The sequence below is a fragment of the Emydura macquarii genome, unplaced genomic scaffold (assembly GCF_026122565.2).
Source record: "Emydura macquarii macquarii isolate MOO-44397 ecotype Brisbane River unplaced genomic scaffold, CSIRO-AGI_Emac_v2 contig_1477, whole genome shotgun sequence".
NCBI lineage: Eukaryota > Metazoa > Chordata > Testudines > Chelidae > Emydura > Emydura macquarii.
In genome coordinates this window covers 14,016,812-14,040,895 of record NW_027131614.1, presented here as the reverse complement: position 1 = coordinate 14,040,895, position 24,084 = coordinate 14,016,812, and the positions used below count along the sequence as shown (strand labels likewise).

The 24,084-nt window shown below is 38.0% G+C and overlaps 1 protein-coding gene across 4 annotated transcripts in view; it reads right to left on the bottom strand.

The window, feature by feature from the left end:
• Positions 1-24,084, bottom strand: part of ARMC1 (armadillo repeat containing 1) — a 46,359-nt gene that overhangs the window by 5,864 nt on the left and 16,411 nt on the right. For all 4 annotated transcript variants that reach the window (XM_067553689.1, XM_067553687.1, XM_067553688.1 and 1 more), the window contains exon 4: positions 3,765-3,954. In XM_067553689.1, coding sequence (XP_067409790.1) covers positions 3,765-3,954 — 190 coding nt within the window. The remainder of the gene's footprint in view (positions 1-3,764; positions 3,955-24,084) is intronic.

Here is a 24,084-nt window from a genome sequence, read left to right as displayed (position 1 = left end):
AAGCTGAGTTTGTTTAGTCTGGAGAAGAGAAGATTGAGAGAGGACATGATAACAGCTTTCAAATGCATAAAAGGTTGTTACAAGAAGGAGGGAGAAAATGTGTTCTTAACCTCTGAGGGCAGGACAAGAAGCAATGGGCTTAAACTGCAGCAAGGGAGGTTTAGGATGGACATTACGAAAAGCTTCCTAACTGTCAGGGTAGGTAAGCACTGGAATAAATTGCCTAAGGAGATTGTGGAATCTCCATCACTGGAGAGTTTTAAGAGCCGGTTAGACAAACACACATCAGGGATAGTCTAGGTATTACTTAGTCCTGCCATGAGTTCAGGAGACTGGATTAGATGATCTCTCGAGGTCCCTTCCAGTCCTATGATTCTATATTACCTATTTCATAGATGGTTTACTACTTTAAGTTGTAAAACACTACTCAAATGCTCAGGCTCACCAGATTATACAAATCCCTTCACTAGCTGGAGACTTAACAACCCCACCTATTTGGACAACTGTCCTCTGCAATACTTGTCTAAATATTGGCAACGATGAACAAATCCCAGCTGGGCAATCATTCTACTACAGCATGGAACCTGGGTTGGAGAAGACAAAACCTAAAAGGTAATTCACAGGAATCTATGTTTTACATAATGAGTCTGTTAAGTCTGAGATGCATATCAGAGACTCATCTTGCCAACGATTCCCAAAATCATCAGGCCAACTCAGTGAATTATGGAGTAATTATGGTTAAGGCTAAGATTTTGTCACAGTTATTTTTAGTAAAAGACAGGTTGTGGTCAATAAACAAAAATTTATGGAAGCGTCTGTGACTTTTACTAAAATAATGGAGAGGAAGGAGGGAGTGCATATGGAGAGATGATTGATGCCTGAGCAGGATGGGGATGAGAGGCCCACTCGGGGAGGGAGGGAGGGGAGAGTCAGGCACCCACAGCCCTAGTGGCTGACAGCTTCAGGGCCCCTGACACAGCTCCAGTGGCTGACAACTCAGCTCGCCACGGCCTGCGACGACTGAGAGCTCTGAGGCTACCACTACAGGGCTGAAACAGAAAATGTCACAGAGGTCTCTGAAAGTCACAGAGTCCATGACTTCCATGACATAATCTTATCCTTAATCATGATAGACAAAAGTCATTTACAGTTGGTGGGGGACTGGGAGGGATAACAAAAAGTGGGCTCAAAAGTGCTAAGGCTACCTCTAGCGTAGTGTTCTCAAAAATTAATCAATGATTCTGGTTATTTGGAGCTGACAAAAAATCCTGCCAACTCTGGCTAAAATCATACAGACTACACATTTGTTACTACTAGGAAGTCTTATCTGGAAGATTAGACTGCAGTAGTTCAATCAACAGACTTCTGTTGCATTACTTTTTTTGTTTTTTGACTGAGATCATTATCAAACTCTATAGAATGTAGCTTTATTTTGAAGGAACTGATCAAGAACTACTTCAGGTCTCCAGCAAGTTAAGAAAGATTTACAGGATTTCCAATTGCTCCTACAGAAAATTAACTGTTAAAAAGTGTAAAGTAGGTCAAGTATGACATATGAATTTGTAGGCCCAAAAAATCATAAAGGTCTGTCCAAAACTTTGAATTACTGCAGATCTGTTTGATATTTTGAGATAGTGCTTAAGTTTAAAAAGAAAAACAACAATACAAACCATTCACATGAATACACAGAGGTGATGGGTCATCACTGCAGACAAGAGTCAATTTGTGGAGAGAGAAGTTGTATTGTTTGTTTTAATTTTGGCAAGGATGGAGGTAGTTATTTGATAACAAAATGTTTCACAGACCTGGCAAAAAAATACTGAGGCCAGCCATGCATATGTATACATGCAGTTACACAGATACCTCAGACCAGGTCTTCTTTGTTAAGTGCTATATCAGGGGTGGCCAACCTGCAGCTCGCGAGCCGCATGCAGCTCTTTGGTCATACAAATGTGGCTCACTCTTTGCTCTTTTTGAAATTGACAAGCTTATGGGGTGGGGGGGGTAGGAGATGAGGGGAAACTGACTAGTGAAATTGACAAGCTGCCCCCAAAATTGAGGAATCAGCTTGAATTTTCTGCAGAGGGTAAGAGACCAGGGGAAACTGAAAAGGTAAACGTGGCTCTTTGCGGTTCTTCGTCTCTGACTGGTTGGCCACCCCGGTGCTATCTAAAGCTAAGTTATTATTATTGTTCACATCCTCTGCCATTTGATAATTTCCAATGTATTCTAACATTTAAAACTGCTTTGTAGGTATGTTTTACTGCTACTGTGTTATAGCAGGCACCTACAATATCACTAGGGTTTCTTTGATAGTCTCATGAAACTCATAGCACTATGTACATTAGCTAATCCAGCCAGCACACAGCCAGATTTTTCTTTTCCTTTAATAACGAACTGAGAAAACATGCTGGTGTGCTCCAAGCAACCAGAGAAGCCTGAACTTCTGCTCCTGGATTCAATTGTCTATATACCTTGTTATATACTTTTTACTAAGATAGCAAAGAATATCTGTGCTACAACACTTAAAGAGTGAAACTGCAAAGAACTACATTAGCTCCATTTGTCAGAGAATGCAAATAACTGGTCTTCAGACTGACTAGCCTCAATCCATTTAAAGGATTGCATGTATTTGAATTGGCAGACAAAGGAGTTTATCCGGGTTTTAGAGAAGCTTTAGAGTCTCTGTTGCACAAACAAATGATCTACAATGTCAGTAAACATAATAGGAGCATACTATTGGAATGGATTAAAAACTGGTTTGAAGACACAAAAGCAAATGTTGCTGATAAAGATTTGCCTCTCTATACCATGAACAAGTAAAGGATTCCAAGGTAAGTATTAATTTCTTTACTATGCATACAAATGACTTGGAGTACAATCTAATTTCAAAAGGAGCTAAATGTATTCACAAGACAATATGAGGAAGGGAATGCTATTGATAAACAAGGTTCCCAGACATGCTTACTTGGCGAAACATAAACAAAACAAAGGATCAGGTTTGATCATTTAAAATAGGTACAAAGCTGAAGATACAGAGACCTGAGGGCACTTGTGAAAAACATGCTTAAACAATCTACATGCTGTTTGGCAGCCATAAAAAGGCAAACATAGCCCTGAGGTGTTACATACAGGGTATGGTGGATAAATCTGTAGAAGTTATTCTGACATTACATAAAGACTCAGTGAGACCTCACTATCTCAAGTGCCAGTTTGGTCATTATAGTAGAAAAGATCTCACAGACTACAAAAAGATGTAGCAAAAGGGAACTAACAAAATTCAACATTCCTTACATTCGAGTTATAACAGAAGATTAGTCAATGTCTAGAATCTCTCATGCTGTACAGGCAACTATGTAAAAATAAGGAGTGGTTTTGATCCCAATGCTCTGACCACAGAGATATCATTAAGTGAGACTGATAAAAGGCAGTACCTGATTTATTCCAAAGGCGACTGAAACAGGAAACAAAATTGGCAAAGATGGAAATGAAATTATTTAAAAATACCAACTTATTAAAGCAACTAGCCATAAATATTTCTTATATTAAACATCTTGGGTGAATTTAAATTATATATCAGTACTTCAAAATATGATTCAGAGAAGTTGCTGGCAATACATGAAAGTTATACAAGCATTCTCTGAATGCACTTCTTTTTTGGGGCAAAGTATGTTTGAATATAACATGCATGCACATTATCACAGTATTTCTCTATTGTTCCCAGTTTGATTCCTAGTGATCATGAGCATTTAAGATTTACTTACCGAATCATCAAGGCCATCTATATGTAAAACCACTGTTTTGGCACGTTTATTCGTACTGCCCAGAAAAAACTGAGCTTTCCGCCGGCAAGAATTCATTTCATTCACACCGTCCATGTCTGACATGTTAGAAGACTGAAGGATGTCATAGATTTCAGAGGCTAAAAGTTTAGTCTCTCCTGGTGTAGTAGTTCTAAAAGAAAAATAATGAATTGAGATTTATATGGATCTATTTATGCAGTGTTATTTCAAATAACTGCCACATTTAGGACTCAGTATCTCAAATGATCAGCACACTACAGAAGCATTATGATGTGGATAATATGCAGTTAGAAGAAAAGATTCAAAAAAAAATAAGAGGGGGGCTATTCAACCTATTTCCATTATCCGTATGCCAGTGCTATTACCATGAAGCCAGAACCCTTGTGTCTGTGTTAATTTTATACCTATGAGCTTCTATTCCACCATTATTTTTAAATGATGTATCAAGAACTCTTTAGTTTTTTTCTCTCTCTCTGCTATGTGTCATATCTATTTAGAACCTTACAAACAATAATTAAACTATTTTCTGATTGACAAACTTTGATACCTTCCCCCCACTGTGTTGATTAGGACATACAATCCAACCATGTTGTGTTCTAATTCCCTATTTGCTTAATAGCATAATTGATTAATCTCAGTTCCCAGATCTATGGTGACATAGCTTGTGCTGGTGCTACAACAAGAAAGCAAATGCAGCTGTAGATATGACAAACAGCTGCCACTTTAATCTTCTGCAAATCCTTGTACAAGAAGATATCAAAATGCCTTAGAGATAAGTATCCCATTTCCTACCTACCTTGTGGGGCACCATTCCCGTTTTACCCGGAATAATACATTTTAAATGGAATCACAGAGACTAAGTAACACGTTGAAAGTTGTGCAGAAAGTCAGCAGCAAAGCAGAGAATATGACCCACAAGTTCAGTCTCCAATGTCCCTGCTCTAACCACTATTCCACAGCCTTCTTGACTGTAGAACTTTAAAAACAGCATCATGGGGACATTCCCTATTAAATAAATTAAAGCTAAGTCAAAATTGGTGGTATAAGCTATATGGTTATATTCCTTTAAAGGAAATGGATTTAGATATTAGATTGGACATTTTTCATTATTTTCTTATGCTTAATCACAACTGAATTTAATGAGCCAAATTCATCAATAGAGTAATTTCACTGAGCTTAATAGAGGGCAGGATTTGGCCCCTCATTAATAAACTATTATATTTGGAAAGAACAAAAAACTCTACAACAACATCCTACAACTCATCTAATTGTGGCCAATAATAGTTTTGTTTGTAGGCATAATTATACTTTAGTAAATAGCTCAGTTTTGCCTTTGGAGCTTTCTTCCTTACTATTTCATCCCCACAACTAGCCTGGGTCAAACATTTCCTCCATCCCAATTTCATATCATTGAAGAATAATGCTGGAGCAAAAATCTTAGTTAACTCCCTCCCTCTGGGTCTCATACTGAGTCTTGTCTTCTCTTCCCTGTGACTGTCTTTTAGATTGTAAACTCTTCAGGGAAGAACTGTCTCATTTGAGTTTCTGTATAATACTCAGAATGCCCTTAAATTAAAGGGATACTAGGAGGTCTGTCCTAAAGAGGATAAAAACAAGAGACCAGAGCATGAATCAGTACAGCATTAAAGCAGTCACTTAAAATTAGGCACATCCCTCTATAGAGAAGCACACAGAGAAGTGCTTTGCTGATTGGGGTCATATAAACAATGCATACTTTTCTTTCATAATACTCAGATTCTTTGGACAAAATGTATACAGGTGGTTCAGTTCTTGAAGTTGAAGGATGGCTCCTACATTTAGGTGCTAAAATTTGACAGCAGTGCCATACAAGCTAATGCCTCAAGGAGCGATAAGTTAACTTTCAAGAAATGACACCTTAACAGGGCACTGTAACTCTGAAACAGCCATTAATTCTGTTAATTGTGTCCACCAAAATTAAAACATATAGAAGGAAAGTTTTCTATAATACCTATTTCCTTTAAAATATAATTTGTTTTTTCGTTAAGAAAAATGTATCTATTTAAACTTCACTGACCAATTCAAGTAGGAATAACTTTTTCCCAAAAGCTTTTTCCTCAATACAAGTTTCTTATCTTAGCCTTAGAGTACATTATGGAACACAAAATAATCAGTTCAGAAAAGAGAAAGACCACAATAGCAAAAGTTACTTAAAAAATAAAACCACTAAAGCCATTAGCCATAAAAAGGTACAGAAACTTAAAATTCAAAATTACCCATATGGTATCTAATAATGAAATAGGACTTAATGTTTAATGTAACAGCAAGCCACATGTATGTTTACTGCTCCCTATATCACAGTTGGCAGGAATTCTTGTATAATTCCAGCTAACCTCATATAACTTCATTATTAAAAAACCTGCGAATTTGACAGCGCAAAAAGTAAAATCTGCTATTTTGTACAGACACCATAGAAAAAGTATTCTCTAGGTTGTCCTCAAAATAATCCTTTTTTAAAAGTATAAAACTGCTAAGGAAAAACACTTAATAAATGTCTGGTTTGCAATTTTAGACAATTTATTATCATTAACAACTTCTACTCATCACTCTGCATGGGACCACAAATTATCTTCCCATTCAAGTTAATGAGAGTTGGGATTGGGTACCAGAGTCTCTGTTCACAGAAATATGATAAAACATAAGATTTACTATTTTTCAGAAAAAGTTTAGACACTATTTGAATACTGAACTGTAAATCAATGCATTAAAAAGCTTAATAGTATAAATTTCAGATAACTAATTTTCTAAAAATGTTAAAGGGGTTTGTAACAGGTTGCCTGAAAATATAAATATTATTGGTTGGAACCAGTTGCTCAACAAGATTTCAGCTCACATAAAACATATGTCCTGTAACAATAGAAGCAAAATGAAACTAAGTAAACAAACTGTCAAAGTGAGACCAGCTGAAGTGATACCACCATAATACAAGATCAGGGACACACCAGAAATAGGAATATCAGCCAGAGTAGTTAAGTTATATGCAGTATCCACCTATGAGATGCAATACTGCCAGTACTTACAATAACTAAGTTACAAATAAAAACAGCATTATACCAAACGTGCTACAGTTTCTAACGTGCTGGTAAAATAGAATAAAATCTAAGTCTTGCACCAACCTGTTGCTGTTTTAATTAAAGGAACTAATATTATAGTATCACCACACATTTCATGATTAGGGAAATATACCCTATGTATTGTAAAAACAGTGCCATATTTAAAACTTCTAGGTTCATTTGTGTTTGTATGGAGCCTAGCACACTCTGGGTGCTACTGGAAGAAAATTTAAAAAAAACATAAAAATGTAAACCACTAATACACAGTATAAATATAGTAAAATCAAACTGGCAAGACAGTCTAGCAAAGATTATGTTAAATCAAAGCTCTGCCAATACTGCCAATGCAGAATCAGAGTGTATTTGCAATTAACAGCTGTTTTTGAAAAAAACAAACCAAAAAAAAACCCACCATCCAAGTGAGGCTTAGATTTATTAACATAGGGCATCCCTAGCAAGTTTTAACCAAGAAAGAGTCCAAGTCAAGAAAAATACTGATAGTCTAACATATGAACAAGATATCCAAAGAAAATTAATCTTCATTGTCCACTATGAAATCACAGCCCAGCTCTATGTCTACAGGATTTTGAAATAAATTTTTGTTTCTGCCTCTAGTAAGCTGCAAGGATGGGGAAGACCCATTGTAATGAAGCTGTGGATTTTCCCATCTACAGAAGAAAGGACAATATTGTAGTTTTAAGGATTTTTTTTTTTTTGGTTTGGTATTATGAGGAAGAGATGCAACCATACCCTGATTGCAGATAATAAAAGTATAGCTGGCCCTGCGCACAAATTCTTATTTTAATAGATCACAAACTAAAGAGTGGACAAGTATTTGGGGGTAGATGGTAGACACCTTCCCCCCAGTTCTGAATATCACTAAATGTCCTTCCGAGCTGTATGTAGAGGTAAAGCTGTTAAACTTACTGTACCTTACAATGAAAGCTGAAAGTGAGAAATTAAAAAGTTAAAAATTTCACTAACAGAAACTGTCAAAAAACCTCTCTTATATCATATCTCACTTTATTTGGTTTAACAGAATTTGATGTCAACCTTAGTGAATCATTGCATGTAAAAAATTTGATTTTGCTCTGTCACTTAAAGATGATAAAAGTGCCCTTCTCCTTCCATACAGGAATACTCAGTAATTCAATCATAGTGAGTAAAATGAATAATCTCAAAAAAGAGCACACTGGTACCTAAGAAACATTTAGATCACGTGTCATCTTACTACACAGATCAAAATTTGTGAGAACACACACACCATTGCTCGGGTTTAAAGCTCCCATTTTATAACACAGCTGAATTTGTACAGTTCATTACAATGTTCTTATCTTTCACATGAATATTTAAGAGGTCAAAGAGAGAGAGTACATTTGATATAGAGCAAGTACCTGATCCTACGAACACTTATGTCAACGGGATAACTTATGGTAGTCAACGCTACTTCAAGTGGAAAGTGTCTGGAGAACTGGATCCTAACAATTTAAAGATAACTTTCATTTAATGCAGTGGTTCTCAAACTTATTTGATCAGGTCCCCCTTCTTTGTGTCTATAGTTGTTTATGCCCCTCCTCCCTACAAGTACTGAAACTGCCACCCAGCTCTGATGGCAGAGTGGAGAGAAGCGGCTGCTGGCTGGACAACCCGCTCTGGAGACAGTACCGCACCAGCAGCATGGAAGTAAGGGTGGCAATATGAGAAGTGAGAATTTGTCAATATTACTTTTCACAGCAGAGTTAGCATCCCACTGCCACCCTTACTTCTGAACTGTTGCTGCCACCCTGGGACTGACAGCTGGAGCCCTGCCACTTGAAGGGGGGGGGGAAGAAAGAGAAGCGCCTGCGCCCGGGCTGCCTCCTGATGAGGGATTAGGGGGTGGGAAGGAAAGCCCAAGCAACAGGGCTTTGGCTGTCCCCTTTTATTCCCATCTCCTGTGGCTGACAGCCAGAGCGCTCGCTCTCTCTCTCAAAAAAGCAGCACATAGCTCATGCCTCCCTTGGGAGGTCCACCTCATAGTTTGAGAACAGCTGATTTAATGTAACCCTTCCTTTGCTATCCCATGAGTTTATATATTTATGAAAAACAGCACCTGCTCTCAGTCCTAGGGAAACTGTTTATGTTCATAGTACTGCACAGACTGAATTACTGTCTTAACCCCAAAATTAGAGACAAACAGTGTGGTTTCTGCACAGGTCAATCTGCAATCCGTTACATGTGTTCTGAGGAATGTTACTGAAAAATGACTACAGTGACAAAAAGAAGTTAATATCACGTTTATAGACTTTGCAGCCACTTTAGACTCAGTGCATCGATTAGTACTATGGATACGTCAGTAGGAGGTGCCTGAGAAATGAGCATGCCTTGTGGAGAAACTGTACTGCAGTACATTTAGCTGTGTGAGGGTCAATGTATTACAGACTGATTTTCAGTCAAATCAAGAGTGTGAAAGGGATGCATTCTCTCATCTATGTTATTTAATGTTCTACTAGACTAACTGATGACAAAGCTGACCGAGGTCAAAGTAGGAGGTGTAAATGTAAAGATTCATCTTTAGAGATTCTGAGAATGCGAATCATATTGCCTGATTTGAATAGACCATGAACCAACTACAGCTAATAATGGAAGAGCTGCAAAAATCTATAGAAGCTTAGATTTGGTGATCAAACCAAATCTACGCATGTCTCCTATAAAATGGAAATGAATGACCTCCTAATGCTATATGTAGATGGCAATGACTCTGAATGGGTGATTAATTTTATCTGGGTAGCCAGTTGACAGCAGGAGGTTTTAAATACAAAGAAATCACACATCAGATCGATCTTGTCTCAATGGCAGTTCAGTGTCTTCAAAGGCTTGTTAGGATGGCACTATGTCTGTGCAACAATTAAGTTACAATTGTTCGACATGCCAGTGATGACAGCTTTGTTATACGGACCAGAAACATGGTTGTTAAAAACTGTTGAGAAGATGAAACTAAACAGTTTTCAGTGACAAAAGGTACGGTGTATTCTTGAAGTATGATTAATTGATTCACAAATGAGGAGACATACTTCTTCGGTGATCCCAATAAGTTGCCACCTTGGACCAATTGAAAGCAAGGTGACTGCAATGATGCCATCAGGTCCAATGTGCAGAAGAAGGTATGCTTTTACAAAAGTTGAAAAAAACAGTGTACGAGGCTGACAACAAATGAGTTTGGGAAATATAATTTTGAGGGATTTAAGAAACCTAAATCTTCTGAAACTGAATCTTCCTGAAGGAAGATGACTTGCAAGGGTCTTTCAAGATGGAACTCCATTCACCACTTTTGCACCATAGCTATGTGAATCTGCTGCTGTATCTTATTTAGGATAAGACAACTTAGAAACATGAAGTTATTTAAAGCTTTGTGACCTGTGACATAAATAAAAAACAGTGAGAAAAATTTAGTTATTGTCTCCCACCACCCTTATTACCTAACTCTGAAAGGCTGATATAAAAACCTCACATTTAATTCGCCCTTTTATCATCGAATATTCAACTAAAATCAGTAAAGAAATATGTAATATGAAAGGACTCAATAAAGCATTGTCTCTAAATACATCTATTTGAAGAAACCCATTCTTACAATGAATCCCAAGAATCTTTCCAAACAACATTTGGGAAAGTGTATGTTTTGATAGAATTCACAGCATTTCCAGAGGGCTACAATGCATATTTTTATATTGAAATACTATAATTATAACAGGTATAAATGTGCTTGACAGAGCCACTCTCCAGTTATCAATATACTCAAGAAGGATCAGCTGGTTTTTGCCCTAACTGATAAATTATTTCATTTCTAATCACCATAGTGCACTAATTAAACATGATAGAGACTTTAACCTACATAATACTGAAAGTACATGGAAGGAAGACCAAAGGTCAGTTATCCAGTACAAATTCAACACATTGTGGGCAGGTGTTGTGTTAAGAATTTTTAAAGAATTAAAAACATAAGCCAGCATTTGAAATAAGAGTTATAATTGTTTTATTAAAATTATAATAGGATAACAAATCCTTCTACATACATTTTAAATATATGCTTATATCAACTATACCCAATAGTCCCTCAATCTATTCCTTTTCAAATGACCAATTTCTCGTAAATTTCCCTATTCTTATGTTCAAGATAGTTTCAGTCTGTCATGATAGTTTTGATCAGCACTAAGGTGCACAGTATTGGATATTCCAGGGCATGTTGATGACAATCAGCTAAAAAGGGGAAATTGCCTGGTTTCCAGAGATTGGCCTCTCACTAACATTAGCTTGGTGAAAACTTACAGCACAGATGACAAGCCAAAAGCAGAGCACTGTATTGAAGAAGGCTTGCAAGATAAAACCAGAGGTATTATTTGTGCTTGTGGGTTATGTAAAAAGCAAGCAAGCACTCTGGAGGCTAAAATCTTATTTGGTATAATTGCTAAGTACACTGAGCTGGTGGACTCCATCTGGGGTTCAAATAGAACTCTGGGTAGGATGATCCTTTTGAGATCTCTTTTTGACCAACAAAATAGATAAGGATTCTGAGAGTTTCTCATCATTGCCTCTATAGCTGAACACGTATTGAAGTCTTTAATATCCTGGATTTCTTCTCCAGGAGACATGGATGAAGGATATCAGGGAAAGATGCCAGAAGTAAACTGCTTTTGACAAATGATCCAACTCTTCTGTCTTAAGTAATGACCCTCAACTGGTGTTGAAAGCAAAGAAGCCCATCTTCAGTCTGAAATATTCTCAGGATATTTAGATAGTCAAAAGAACTTCTGATAGAACTGGGGCTGGACATTGCCACCACAAGCAGTACCACAGACCAGATAGGAAGAGGAGCTTCAGGTAAACCTCTTCCTTTGATATATCAGAAAGAAGGAGGTATACCTGAAGTCTGGTTAGGCATGAAAATAAGAAACTGGAAATGAAAGCTTCCAACTTTTCCTGTGTGGTAAACATGTTATTCACCTTTTTATTTTCTTCAGGTCCTAGTCTAGAAGTTCACTGAATAACAGGCCGCCACTATATGGGACGGCCATGACATCAAATTTAGCACAAGTCTCCAATAATCCAGGACTTCAGTCATGATGGTGGGCCATTATGTGCCAAGCCATAAATCAGGTGGATAAACAGATGCAATCCTGCAACCCATTATGGTGCTCTACAAAGGGCAAGGGCCTATTAGGATTGTATAAAGCAGTTTTTCAAGAGGATTGATCTCAGTAATCTGCTCAATTAGACTCTAAGAAGTGTAGATGGTATAAATCAAAAAGGAGTAATTTATGATGAGAAAATTAAAATAAAAAAATCTTACCCAATACTTGTCCAAGGGGTCCTAACATTAAGATTGCTTTCAATGGGTAAAGATTTGTTTAGACCTTGTCATCAGGAAGCTTGTATAGAGAATTAGCAAGTGCAATAGGTATCCTGGGCCACACAGAAGTTATTTATTTCTGGATCACTGGTTGGAGAGGAATTACAGAACTCATAAAAGTTACTAGTGTTTGAGATTCCCAAAAGGAGACACTCCGAACTATTCCCACACAGAATCAGTAAGACCGCCAAAAAAATAAAATTGTGATTTGTCTGGAACTACTGCAGAGAGACAGTTATCACTTGAGAAATCTGATCATTCAAATCCAGTCAGCACCTGGAGACAAGTCTGGAGTAGCTGACAGTTGAGTCTAATGCCCTGGTACCATGCTGAACCCAGTTCCTCAAAAGGTAAGTAACTTCTTAGAAGATATGGATCAGTAGGAATTTTAGAGTATTAATTAACTGGAAATTGACTAGCATGTCAGAGGGAGATTTTTTTCAATAGCTTTTTCTTTTTACCCCAGCTGGCTCTTTGGATTTTCACCACAGTAGGTAAAAGGATCCTCCAACTAGTATTGGGAAGAAGAGAGGTCTGAATTAAAGGATGGAAAGAAAGGACAATATGCCAGTGACCAGACCCCCTTACTATGCTGTTGATGATGTAAAAGCTCCAGCCTCCCCCAAAGCCATGACTACCAGCAGATAATCTAGAGAATTTTGACACATTAGGCAGAGAGATCTGGAGGGCCCCGATTGCACTGCCTCAGCAAGAGAGGAACATCGCTCTCCCTCTTCACCTTTGCCAGTCTGTCAGTCATTGCACAACTGCCATGGTTTGTTCAGCTCTATATGGCTCATTAGGTATCTCAGTTTGTTAAAGTTATTTGCATATAACCATAAACTCCAGCTTTAAAAATATGAGTGCTCATACAGCTCTACTGCTTATCTACTGGGCAGCAGCAGGGCAAGCTCCCCCCACACTGCCCAACCAGCATACCTCAATCTTTATCTAGAGCAGCGGTTCTCAACCGGTGGTACACGTACCACCGGTGGTACTTACGGGAAGGCTGGGTGGTACGCGAGCCGTACCGCGCCGCCGAATCCGCCGCCGGAAGTGCCCTCCCTCCCGCCCTTGCGAAACCTTGCCGCCGAAAATGGGCAAACGGTGGAAGGGTTTCGGCGGCAGGTATTGTGTCTCGTATGTACGCCGCCGCAAGTCTCTCCCCGCTGCTGCGAAACCCCGCCGCCGCCGCCAGTCCCCTCCCTTTTTTTCCCCGAGTGGTACTCGGGTCGGGGACAGTCAGGTCAAGTGGTACTTGACCTGACTGTACCTGGCCTGAGTGGTACTCGGGGAAAAAAAGTTTGAGAACCGCTGATCTAGAGGAATTGTTGGCTGTCCAACATCTGGACAGGAGACACGACTAAGTCAGTCCATCAGTGGTGCTTAGAAATGGCATGGGAAAAGATCCCGATGTGCAAGCAGCAAACCTTCCTACAGTGGCTACAGATCCACTCACCAGATGGAGGTTGGAGCACACTCTGCTTCCTGGATTGCCTGTGGGCCTCAGCCTAGACTCTCTGCCATGACTGCACCAGCCATAACCCAGCTTCTCCAAATGCAGCGGTTGAGGGCAGGATTCTCCCAGTTGTCAGTGGGAATGTTGATTTTCTTGAGACCTTGTTTGACCGTGTCACTGTATCAGGGCTTTGGCCTTCCTCTGCATTGTGAGCAGGTCTTAAGTTGGCCATAAAGCCCTCCTTTGGTAGATGATAGAGGCATGTGCTCCACGTGTCCCAACCAGCGAAGCCTGCGAATGTCCAGCATAGACTGTAAGCCGCTTCTCTCAAGGATTTCATTATTGGTGATCCATTGGTCCCAAGTAACTCCAAGGATTTTTCAAAGACAGCGGAGGGGGAAAACTTCAGTCTCTGCTTCTGCTTGGAGTATGTATCCCAGCTTTCACAACTGTAAAGGAAGGTATTAAGGACACAAGCCTGATAGATGGACACCTTTATGTTCAGGGTTAGCAACTTGTTCCAAATATGTGAGGTAAGTTCGCCAAAAGTGACAGAAGCTTTGCTGATTCTAGCATCAAGTTCTCTATCAAGGTTAAATTAACTGGTAAGAATTGAGCAGAGATAGCACAAGTGATTCATGTTATCCAGAGTGGCATAGGTTTTAGAAGGAATGTTGGCACCTTGTGACATGACAACTGCTTTCTTGATATTGATTACCATGCTAAACTTGGTGCATCAGAGAACTTGTTCATCATGACCTGCAATTCATCAGGTGAATTAGAGACAAATACAATGTTATCTGCGAAAAGCAGATCCCAAATAATAAGCTGGGTGACGTGGCTTCTGCTCTGGAATCGTCTGATGTTAAACAAGCCCACTTATAGAAAAGAAAAAGCAAGCTCGTCTAATTCAGGTAATACTGTTTCCATGGCCCGTGAAGTTTGTGGCTTCTCTGTTGAGTCTGCCAATTAATGCAAAGTGTGGTAGTGAATTTGTGACCCCATGGGAGCTGGAAGTGAGACCCAAACTCATCTCATAAAAAAGGCTACCAAGAACCCACTAGAAAAGAACAACTTTTAATCCCTAACTTAACTGGACTGCTAAGAGAAGAAAGGAAAATATATGTTTTGTAGTTGAACTAAAATAAAGGAGTTTTTAACAGCCATGGAAATGCTTTGAAAACATGGGGGGGGAAGGAGGGGGAAGGGAGAATGTAAAAAGGCCTTGAAAATAATAGTTTTAAAAGGCTAGAAGGAACATGGCATTTAGCAAGACAAGTTTTGGAAAGAATGCTGACATAAAAAGGTAACTGATAAGATAGGAGGAAAAGTCCTTGAAAAAACACTCTAAATTATAGAAGATGGTCATGAACTGATTAAAAGTTGTTCTGTAATGTACTGGTCATGTCCTTTAACATACCGATGTTATCTTGAAGAAAGTGGCCATGTCATAATTCTTGTCTAGACCAGGCCTAAGAAAAAAAGAGTCCAAACCCAAACTGCCCAAAACTGTTTCTTAGCTAAGATCAGCAATTGGCAATGACATCATTTGTGAAAGAGTATAAAAGAGTGAATTCTTTTAAGAAATTTAAGTACCCAGGTCTATCCCTTTCGTGTGTATCTTGATCAAATGCTTATGAATGTTTGTTACTGTATGGATGTAGGAATTTTTATCATGTATAATGTTTAGACATGTTTAGCGCAACTGATAGATATCATTTGGCCTTTGGATTTGATAAAGCAATTTATGGTTGAACTAGTGTTTGGTGATACCTTATATTAATAATATTAATTCCAATGGCTGGATTCATATTGGTGACCTACAAGCAAAAGTCTCTGAAGCTCACTGGCAATGCCCTAAGGCATCCAGTTGCCTAATAAGTGCACCTTCAGGAGTGACATTTTAATATACGAATCTTTCCACAAATCAAATTCTGACCTTTCTGGAGCTTACATGGGCAGGGTCTTTCCACTCTGCACACATAACCAACATCTCCCATACACTGCTCTCAGCCTTCTTCAAACAAACCCTAATACATGTCCCACCCTGTTCTTAAAAGGACTGCACTCATTAACCAAAATACACTAAAAATAGATATTACTCAACATTCAAATATGCTTTGCAATACAAAGTAATTTCAACAACTATTCCAAGATCCTAATACTAACATATATATTTTTCCCCATGAGTCATCATTCAAATTTGCATCTACCACCTTCAGATGCACAGCACAGATCTCTTCACTTCAGCTATAGAAGTAACTAGTGAGGTAGTCATGCTATAATCCTCTATGAGGAGCATCCCAAAGATAACTATTTGTGAACTAACACTAGAATCTTGGCTAAGAGTATTTGAGATTTCTATTCCTGACTCTGAGGGAAGAGTATGGGCCAGTGGTTTAAACACAGCCAAGTATTCCGATACCCCTGAGTTGGCTGCTGAACCTGGAATCTCTAGAACTAAAACATGTACTTCTACAACTCCATCAAAAGGACCATTTTCACTAGCAACAACAGACTCAGATATCTCTATTTTTGAGGGCTAGCCACAAGAGAGAGAAGAAAACCACACCATATTATCTCCTTGAAGATCCCAGCCTAATTTGGTCTATTTCACCTAAAAAGAAGAGTGGCTACATGGATGGACTTGGATCTGTCACAGTAGAAATCTGAGTTTTATTCCCAGCTCTGCCTGACATAACCTTGCCAAATCTTTCAGTTACATTAGCTGTACAAATACATGACTGGTAGTTATACCTCCCCTAAAATAGAGGCACGAGGTCTTGGTTAGTAAGGGTTCCGAAGTGTACAGAAATATTAAAAGCAGTCAGTAGAAGAGCTAGGATCAATACTAGGTGTGACAGACCTGCAAGATGAATTACAAGCAGCAGATCTGTTACCTCCTTACAATACTACCTTTACAAATCCACCTGTGATGTACTAAACTAGAGGAAGTTTCAACAAGAAGAGCAAGCTCTGCATTTAGACTGTCCATTTTGTGCAAGACAGACTGTGTGCTAAGGAAATGCCTTAGGACATTTACATAATCACTCTCAGTTTCTGCAGTTTCATTGATCATCTGTTCCAGTTCAATTATGACATGAATATTAAATTGTGGGAGGAACCTGTTCACTCAAAGAAACCAAATGTAGGTTTTTGTATGTTATAGCTATAGTCTCACAAATGCTCTTAAAAGCAATAAATTATTAAAAAAACCTTCTTGTACAGGATTAATAATGTACAACCATTAATCTCTGCGTAATTTGTTATTGCAATGTAATTATTTTACTATTTACTAAAAATACACAACACTAACCAGGCACTGAGTGTGTTCACTAGTTCAGCCTATTATCCTTTTATCACCAGAAAAGAACACAAACTTTCAAGCACGGTATAACAATTGATTTAAACAGATGCCATATGCTTATCCCAGCTCTTTGTCCAATTTCATTTAACTGTGCGATCAACGTTTAAGCTTCCACAGCTTGGTATCTACCATACGGACACATTCCACCAAAATCAAGCCCTGTTGCTCAATGAAATTTCATGCTATTAGCATTTGCTATATAAATTGTGTCTAACAGACATAGAACTTCATGTATGCAGTGTTGTTGTAGCTGTGTCAGTCCCAAAATATTAGAGATACAAGGTGGTTCTTTTATGGAACCAAATGTTGTTTGTGTGAGAGAGAATCTTTCAAAAGATATTACTACCTTGTCTTTCTAATAGAACTTCATGCTGAGTTCCACAGTATTTAGTTCAAATAGCTTGTCCCAGTAGCGAACAGCAATCATTTAATGTACGGTATTTTTACAGCAAGAATCATTTTCATGGTATTTCTGCACTAACTCTCCCAGGATAACATGAGGAGTACCTCCTCTGTTTATCCCTTCCCACTGTATGACCTTAATGATGTATACAAAGTCATTCCTGCTCTTCCTCAGTGACTATGCTGGAATAGTTAGGATTAACAGGAGTGCTGGTATCAGGACTTAATATTGCAGCATTTTATGTTCAGAGCTTGAGTAAGGATGAACTCCACTTCTAGTAAACATTTTTTAATTTAAAGAATAAGTTCATTTCCAGGAAAACCCTTAAGAGATTACTTAATCTTGGTTTTCAAGGGTAAATTTCAGATGTCTTTACTTTCTGGGCACCTTCTAATAAAAAGCAAAAACATGCCATGGGAAGTTGACAAGAATGGTTTCCCTAAAGTTTAAGAGTAAACCTAACTCTAGTCATAACATGAATAAACAGGAAAAGCCTGATACCACCATGCCATCATAATAGCAAGGAGCTGTGGTATTTCAGAATACTGAAGGATCAAGTTGCGGTACTAGCACCAAGCTCCAATATCATGAGCTATTTCTATTCATTCATGATGAAAGTGTCCAGTTGGCTAGTTGACACTGAGAAGAAAGGGTTTGTTATTTGCAGAAATATATATTTTTTAAAAACACTGAGTTTCAATTACTTTATTTCACACCTGTATGATGTAACTTTTGCGGATGTTGGGATTCATGAGGCTAAATACTGTAGCTAAGATTTATTCAAAAGATTTTCAATATAGAAAACTTTGGAAAGATTTAAATGCAGAAACAGATTCTGTATTAAAGTTTTCATGATCCTGGAACACTGAATTGGAGCTCAGTACTCACAAATTAAAGTCTTGCTCTCACAGAACTTAAAATTACCAGAGGAGGAAACTTGTGGTAAGACAAGAGAGACAAACAGCTTTACAATCTAGAAAACTTTCAAGTTGGTAAGCCTATATATTTGATATTGCTATTGTTAATTAATGCAATATAGAGAATGTAGATGAAAATAAAGACTGTTTAGGTAGTAATATAATTTCCTGCTTCAGTGCTCCTAAAACTACTTCCACGTTGATACCACAATATTTGTATTTTTATCATAAAGCTCACAATACCAGCTTCACAGTTGGCCAAAAAGACAGTAACCCAAAGTGAATGGATCTGGAGAATGAAGCATGTGCCAAAATTTCAAAAACCTTCAGCACCCCTAAATAGACTGGATTATTCTCAGAGGATTGAACAATAATGGAACAATTTACAAAGGTCATGAAGGAATCTCCATCATTGGCAATTTTAAAATCCAGATTGGATGTTTTTCTAGAACATATGCTCTAGGAATTATTTTCAGGAAGTTCTATGCCCTATGCTATGCAGGAGGTAGGATTACATTATCCCAATATTTCCTTTAGGCCTTAATCTATACAAAGACATGGCCATTGCAGTCTGTCTGAAGTTGTTACGTGGGAAAACTGATTGGAATAACTATTGCAGAATACTTCCCTGTGAGTACACACTATTCAGGAATAAAAGTCACTTTATTCTGGAATGATTTGAGAGTCCACATGGGGAGCTATTCCAGAATACCATAATAGCTATTCTGGTCTGTTTCCCCATGTAGACAAACCCTTAAAGAACATTTCTATCATTTGCTGGGTTTTGTACAGTAAATTAGTGATCTCAGTCCACTTTCTAGCAGACCTACAACTGCTTCATAAAAACCAACACCACAACTGGCACTTTTGTTGGTGTTCTCAACAAAAGGGGCCAAGGACTAAAAGGGCATGAAGACTGGCATCACATGTGGAGATGCTCCCCACAAACTACATTTGGAGGCACAATACTGGCAAGGAAGGGTGGGGAAACTTGCACTGTCAGCTTCCTGTGTTGTTCTTTTTTTCATAGATAAGTTTACTTTGGTCTCCAACACTATCAGTGTGGCATCTTTCCTGGGTACTAAATTTACTAAAATAGAACCTGCTGTCCCTTTTTTAAAAAGTATCTTGGGCAATCTTTGCTCATTATTTCAGAGAGCTGTCAGAGTCAGCGTATCACAGAACATTTGCAGTGTTGCCAACTCATGGTTTTGTTATAATTACTGTTTTCCTTAAAACCCCACCTCCTGGAATCAAGTGGATTTCAGCCTTCATGCTTAAAGAAAAAGTAAGTTTCTAGTCCTAGTGGCGGTGAGAAAAGTTTAAAAATATGACCCCAGTGAACCCTAAAGGTTCAAAAAGCAGAAGACAAATAAAAAGAAAACCAAATCTATTATTGTTTACATAATCTCATGATTTTAAAGCCAATCTCATGATTTTTGGCAAGCCTGACTCATGATTTTTGAACATTTGGGTTTGGCAATTCTGCAGGAGAACCTGCCTCAGCATTTTTTCTTGTAAATTGAACAGCTACCAAGGAAGGACACGGTATTTCTAAAATGTTCTAGACACTGGCTAACTGCAAGGTTTAATTAGCATTAAAGACACCCTGTGTCCCTGTTATTATGCCTTCCTCTTTGCCAATCTACATGTCTTCCTTTCTCCTCCACGTTCCAAGGTTGAGTATGTGCTCTCCCCATTTCCCCACAGAGACAGACAGACAGAATGGATGCAGGTTTTAGAGATGCAAGTAAGTCTTTTCCCTGGAACGCCTTTTAAAATGAATCTTGACACATTAATTCAGCACATCAGCAATTAAAATAGTTGATATTTAAATTGTTCTATATCAGCTTTTCCACTGTAGAGATAAATGAACTGTTCATACAAATCAAAACTATTGCTTCAGTCTGTCCCTGAAGACTAGGGAAACATTATTGCATTGATTACATGTAGAAGGAAAACTTCACAGATAGAAGGGGCAGAAACTTGTTGTGATGTAAAATGAAAGATTAAATGCTGAAGAACACACTGCAAATTCCAGATTATATGGAGATCTCCTAAATTCATGCTATTGGTTGAAATTTGTTCACCACATATTTCCAATGGTCATTGTCACCATAGTTTCTAAATCAGCAGATTGAAAACATCTGTATTCAATATGCTTGCCAAACAAGTTTATTTCTACTCTACCAGTTTAGACTTAGTACTTTCTCACAATAAATTTCAAATCTCACTTTTTTATTTTGAGATTATATTTAACCACTTCACAATATTCCTTGGTTGTGACCAAGGGTTATGTTTAAAATGCTAGTTCATTTACTGTCATGTGTCTGCTTGGATTGTAAGTGTCCTAGGGCAGAGGCTGTGACTTTTTGTATGTTCTGCAGGAGTGCTGAACGCACAGTCTAAGCACACAGACAAGAAATATTACACAAACAACACTCCCTATGTCTCCAAGGAGAGATACTGAACAAACCGATGCTGCATATATTACATGGTATTTCACTGGGCTTTCGTCATAGAGAATTTTTCCAGAAGCCGCTGCCATCTGATTTTGCAATTGAAATTTTGCTTTGCAAAATTGTTATTATTTCCCAGCCCAGCCATAAATGCTGACAAAAACAACAGTATGTGATTCACTCTTCAAAACAGTTATTTACTTCAGGTTTTATGAGGTTGTTCTGCTTATGATCAGACTCAGATTAGTAACAGCAACAGCCTGGGAACACTATGCATTTGACCAGACATTAAGTAAATGTATTTTTGGCATACCCCTGGATGACAAGAGCCTTACCAACACTGATTTGGCCAATGATGTAGCACTAGTTGTTGAGTCAATGGACAAGCTGGTTGTGACACTTAAAGCCGTGAAAAGTTCATGGACAAAAGTCAGCCTGAAAATTAATTTGGGCAAAACCACAATTCTTCTGGCCAGCGATTTTGAACATATTGCAGGCTCTAGCATCTTACTGCCATGACCACACAGTTGAGATTGCTGGTAATTTCACCTACCTCAGCTCTGTTGCATGTAGTCTGAGTGGCACTGAGAAAGATTTGAAGCCTGCATTGTAAAAGCGTTGTTAACAGGGCACTTCATCAACTGCGTCTTTTGCAAACTAAACATCTTGATAAGTAGAGGACAAAATTGAGGATAAAACAATGCTTTGGTGGTCAGTATCCTGACCTATGGGCGTGAAACATGGTGCCACACTGTCAAGATGGAAAATAAGTTGGACGCCATTTAAAATCAAGCATCTGAGTGATTTAAAACATCCAGTGGTTCAAATTTAAGTCGCATGAAGAGATCCATCTTCTAACTAATCAGGTTCAGCTCCCTCAAACAGTCGCCCAAGGCTCTTTAAACGTGGTAAGATCATTTGCTCCGAATGCCTAACAACTTCCCTGCAAGAATAATCTTTCACTTCGATCCAATGAAAGCATGATAGAAAAGATATGTCCAGAAGACCTAAAACACGATGGTTGGATGACATCACCATACACTTATCCCCTGCAAACAATCTGCCTCATACTTAGCCATTTTTGGTTCAGGACAGATCATAAAAGAAATGCATAACTTGTTTACTATCCTCTATACTGTCCAGACAGCACGAGAACCAATTAACTTGGAATACTCCTAAATATTAAGTCTTGAAAAACACTCTTTTTAATCTAATACCTGATGTAACTAATCGGCCTAAAGTTTGACTTACTAAAGCTAGTTCCAACTACACACCAAACAAGTATACAGATTTTCTTTCTATCTCCTTGCTGCGACCAACTATTATTAACAGTTATGTTTCAATAGGACCTAAAGACCTACTTGACAGGGCCTCCCACTGTGGAAAATGATCATCTCTGGCCCAAAGAGTTTACTATCTAGAAAACAAAATGTAACAGGTGGATGAGACAAACACAGGTTAGGGTGTGGGCCAAGGAAGGCAGGATAATATAAATAGGGTTTGCACATCTACATTACGCATGTACAAGGTGATATGTTGTAATTACTAAACCTCAACTCCAAGCATTTCAGAGAGCAGGTGCTTCATCAGTTTCTATGCTCACAAGAATACTGAAGATAGAGATTTACAAACACGCAAGCTCCCATACAGAAAATACAACATTTTGTGAGTATATGCACACAACCACTGCAGTTTATCCTCCCCTCACAAAAAGTATCACACAACAAAAGTAGGTTTTACATCACTCCCATTCTCCATTTCTTGACAATTTACATAACACATAGAACAAACTGCAGTAGCTTTTAAGGGACACTATTGACCCTCCTGTAGACATGCAAGTTTAAATGTTTAAACAAACATATTTAAAGTATATAGCAGATCTGACAAGTACACAAAATATTTGTACACTAACTTGTATGACATTAAAAAGGACCATTCTCCAACCCACATTTTTTCCCCTCCCATTACCCCCCTAATATTCAATTTTACTTTATCACCAACTAGCATTTGGACTTTACTCTGTTTTTTTCCCCAACTGTTCTCCCCTCTCTCAAAATCAAAAAGGAAGACATTATACAATGAGCATAAATAAATGATTCCGCATCTCTTACTTTAACATTTTCAGCAAATATTACCTGAATTACTTTGATTTTTTTTTAAGTTAAACATCATAAATCTAAACTTTGCCAGTTCCAGACACTAATTACATTTTCAAAAACTATAGGTAATTAAGACTATCCAAAATTAAAATAGAATAAGAAGTCAGGAATTACAGGAGTGCGTGCATTTCATCATATATGCAAGGGACTCTGTGTAATTAAACACATATTAATTGCCCTAATCATCTTAGGTAAGTAATAAATTAGAAGAGCTGATTAATACGCTGGATTTAGTTCAGCTTGTTAAACCTGACACCCTGGCAAAGGAAGACTATCTTGAAAAGCTCTTTTAGCCAAGTAATTGGAATTTTACTCTCATCAATTTGCCATTCTGTAATAAGAGCTATTTGGTATATTGATTCCCCATCAGTATTTTTTTAATACGTTAGTTATATTGAAAGAGTACCTTTATGATGCTCATAAAGATTATGAAATAATTGTGAACTTTGATCTTTACTGTCCATCAAGAGTCACTATCATTCTGAACACAAAATGAGTATATTTTCCTGTAGGCTATAAATCCTAATTAATTCTAGAAGTTGCTAATAACATTTTATAAAGTCCAAAGCGGACGCATTAAGTTCTCCACACCATGAAGCCAATGACTACATCAGTATGTAACATTAAAGAGCTGCTGATGCCTCTTTGAAAGCTCTGAAATGCTTTGTTTTGAGACAATTCTCCATTCCCCCTCTTTTTAATTATTATTATTATTATTATTTTAAATACATATACTCTCTCTCTCTACTTGGTAGAGATGGTAAAGCTTTCCAGGACAGGGTTCATGTCTTCCTATGCATTTGCAAAATGAACTCCACAAAGGGGCACTGGTCCTGATGAGGACATTACCAAAACAAAGAATAAACAAACTGAATGGAAACAAGATTTTAATTTAAAAGCGTTTGCTCCAGCTGCTCATTCCTCACTTGAAAAGACTTATATTCCCAATTATAACACAACTGGTTGCTGAGGAAAGGACAACATGAGAAAGAATTAGGGCTATAAGGGTTGGACTCATCTCACTATGCTAATTTAAGCC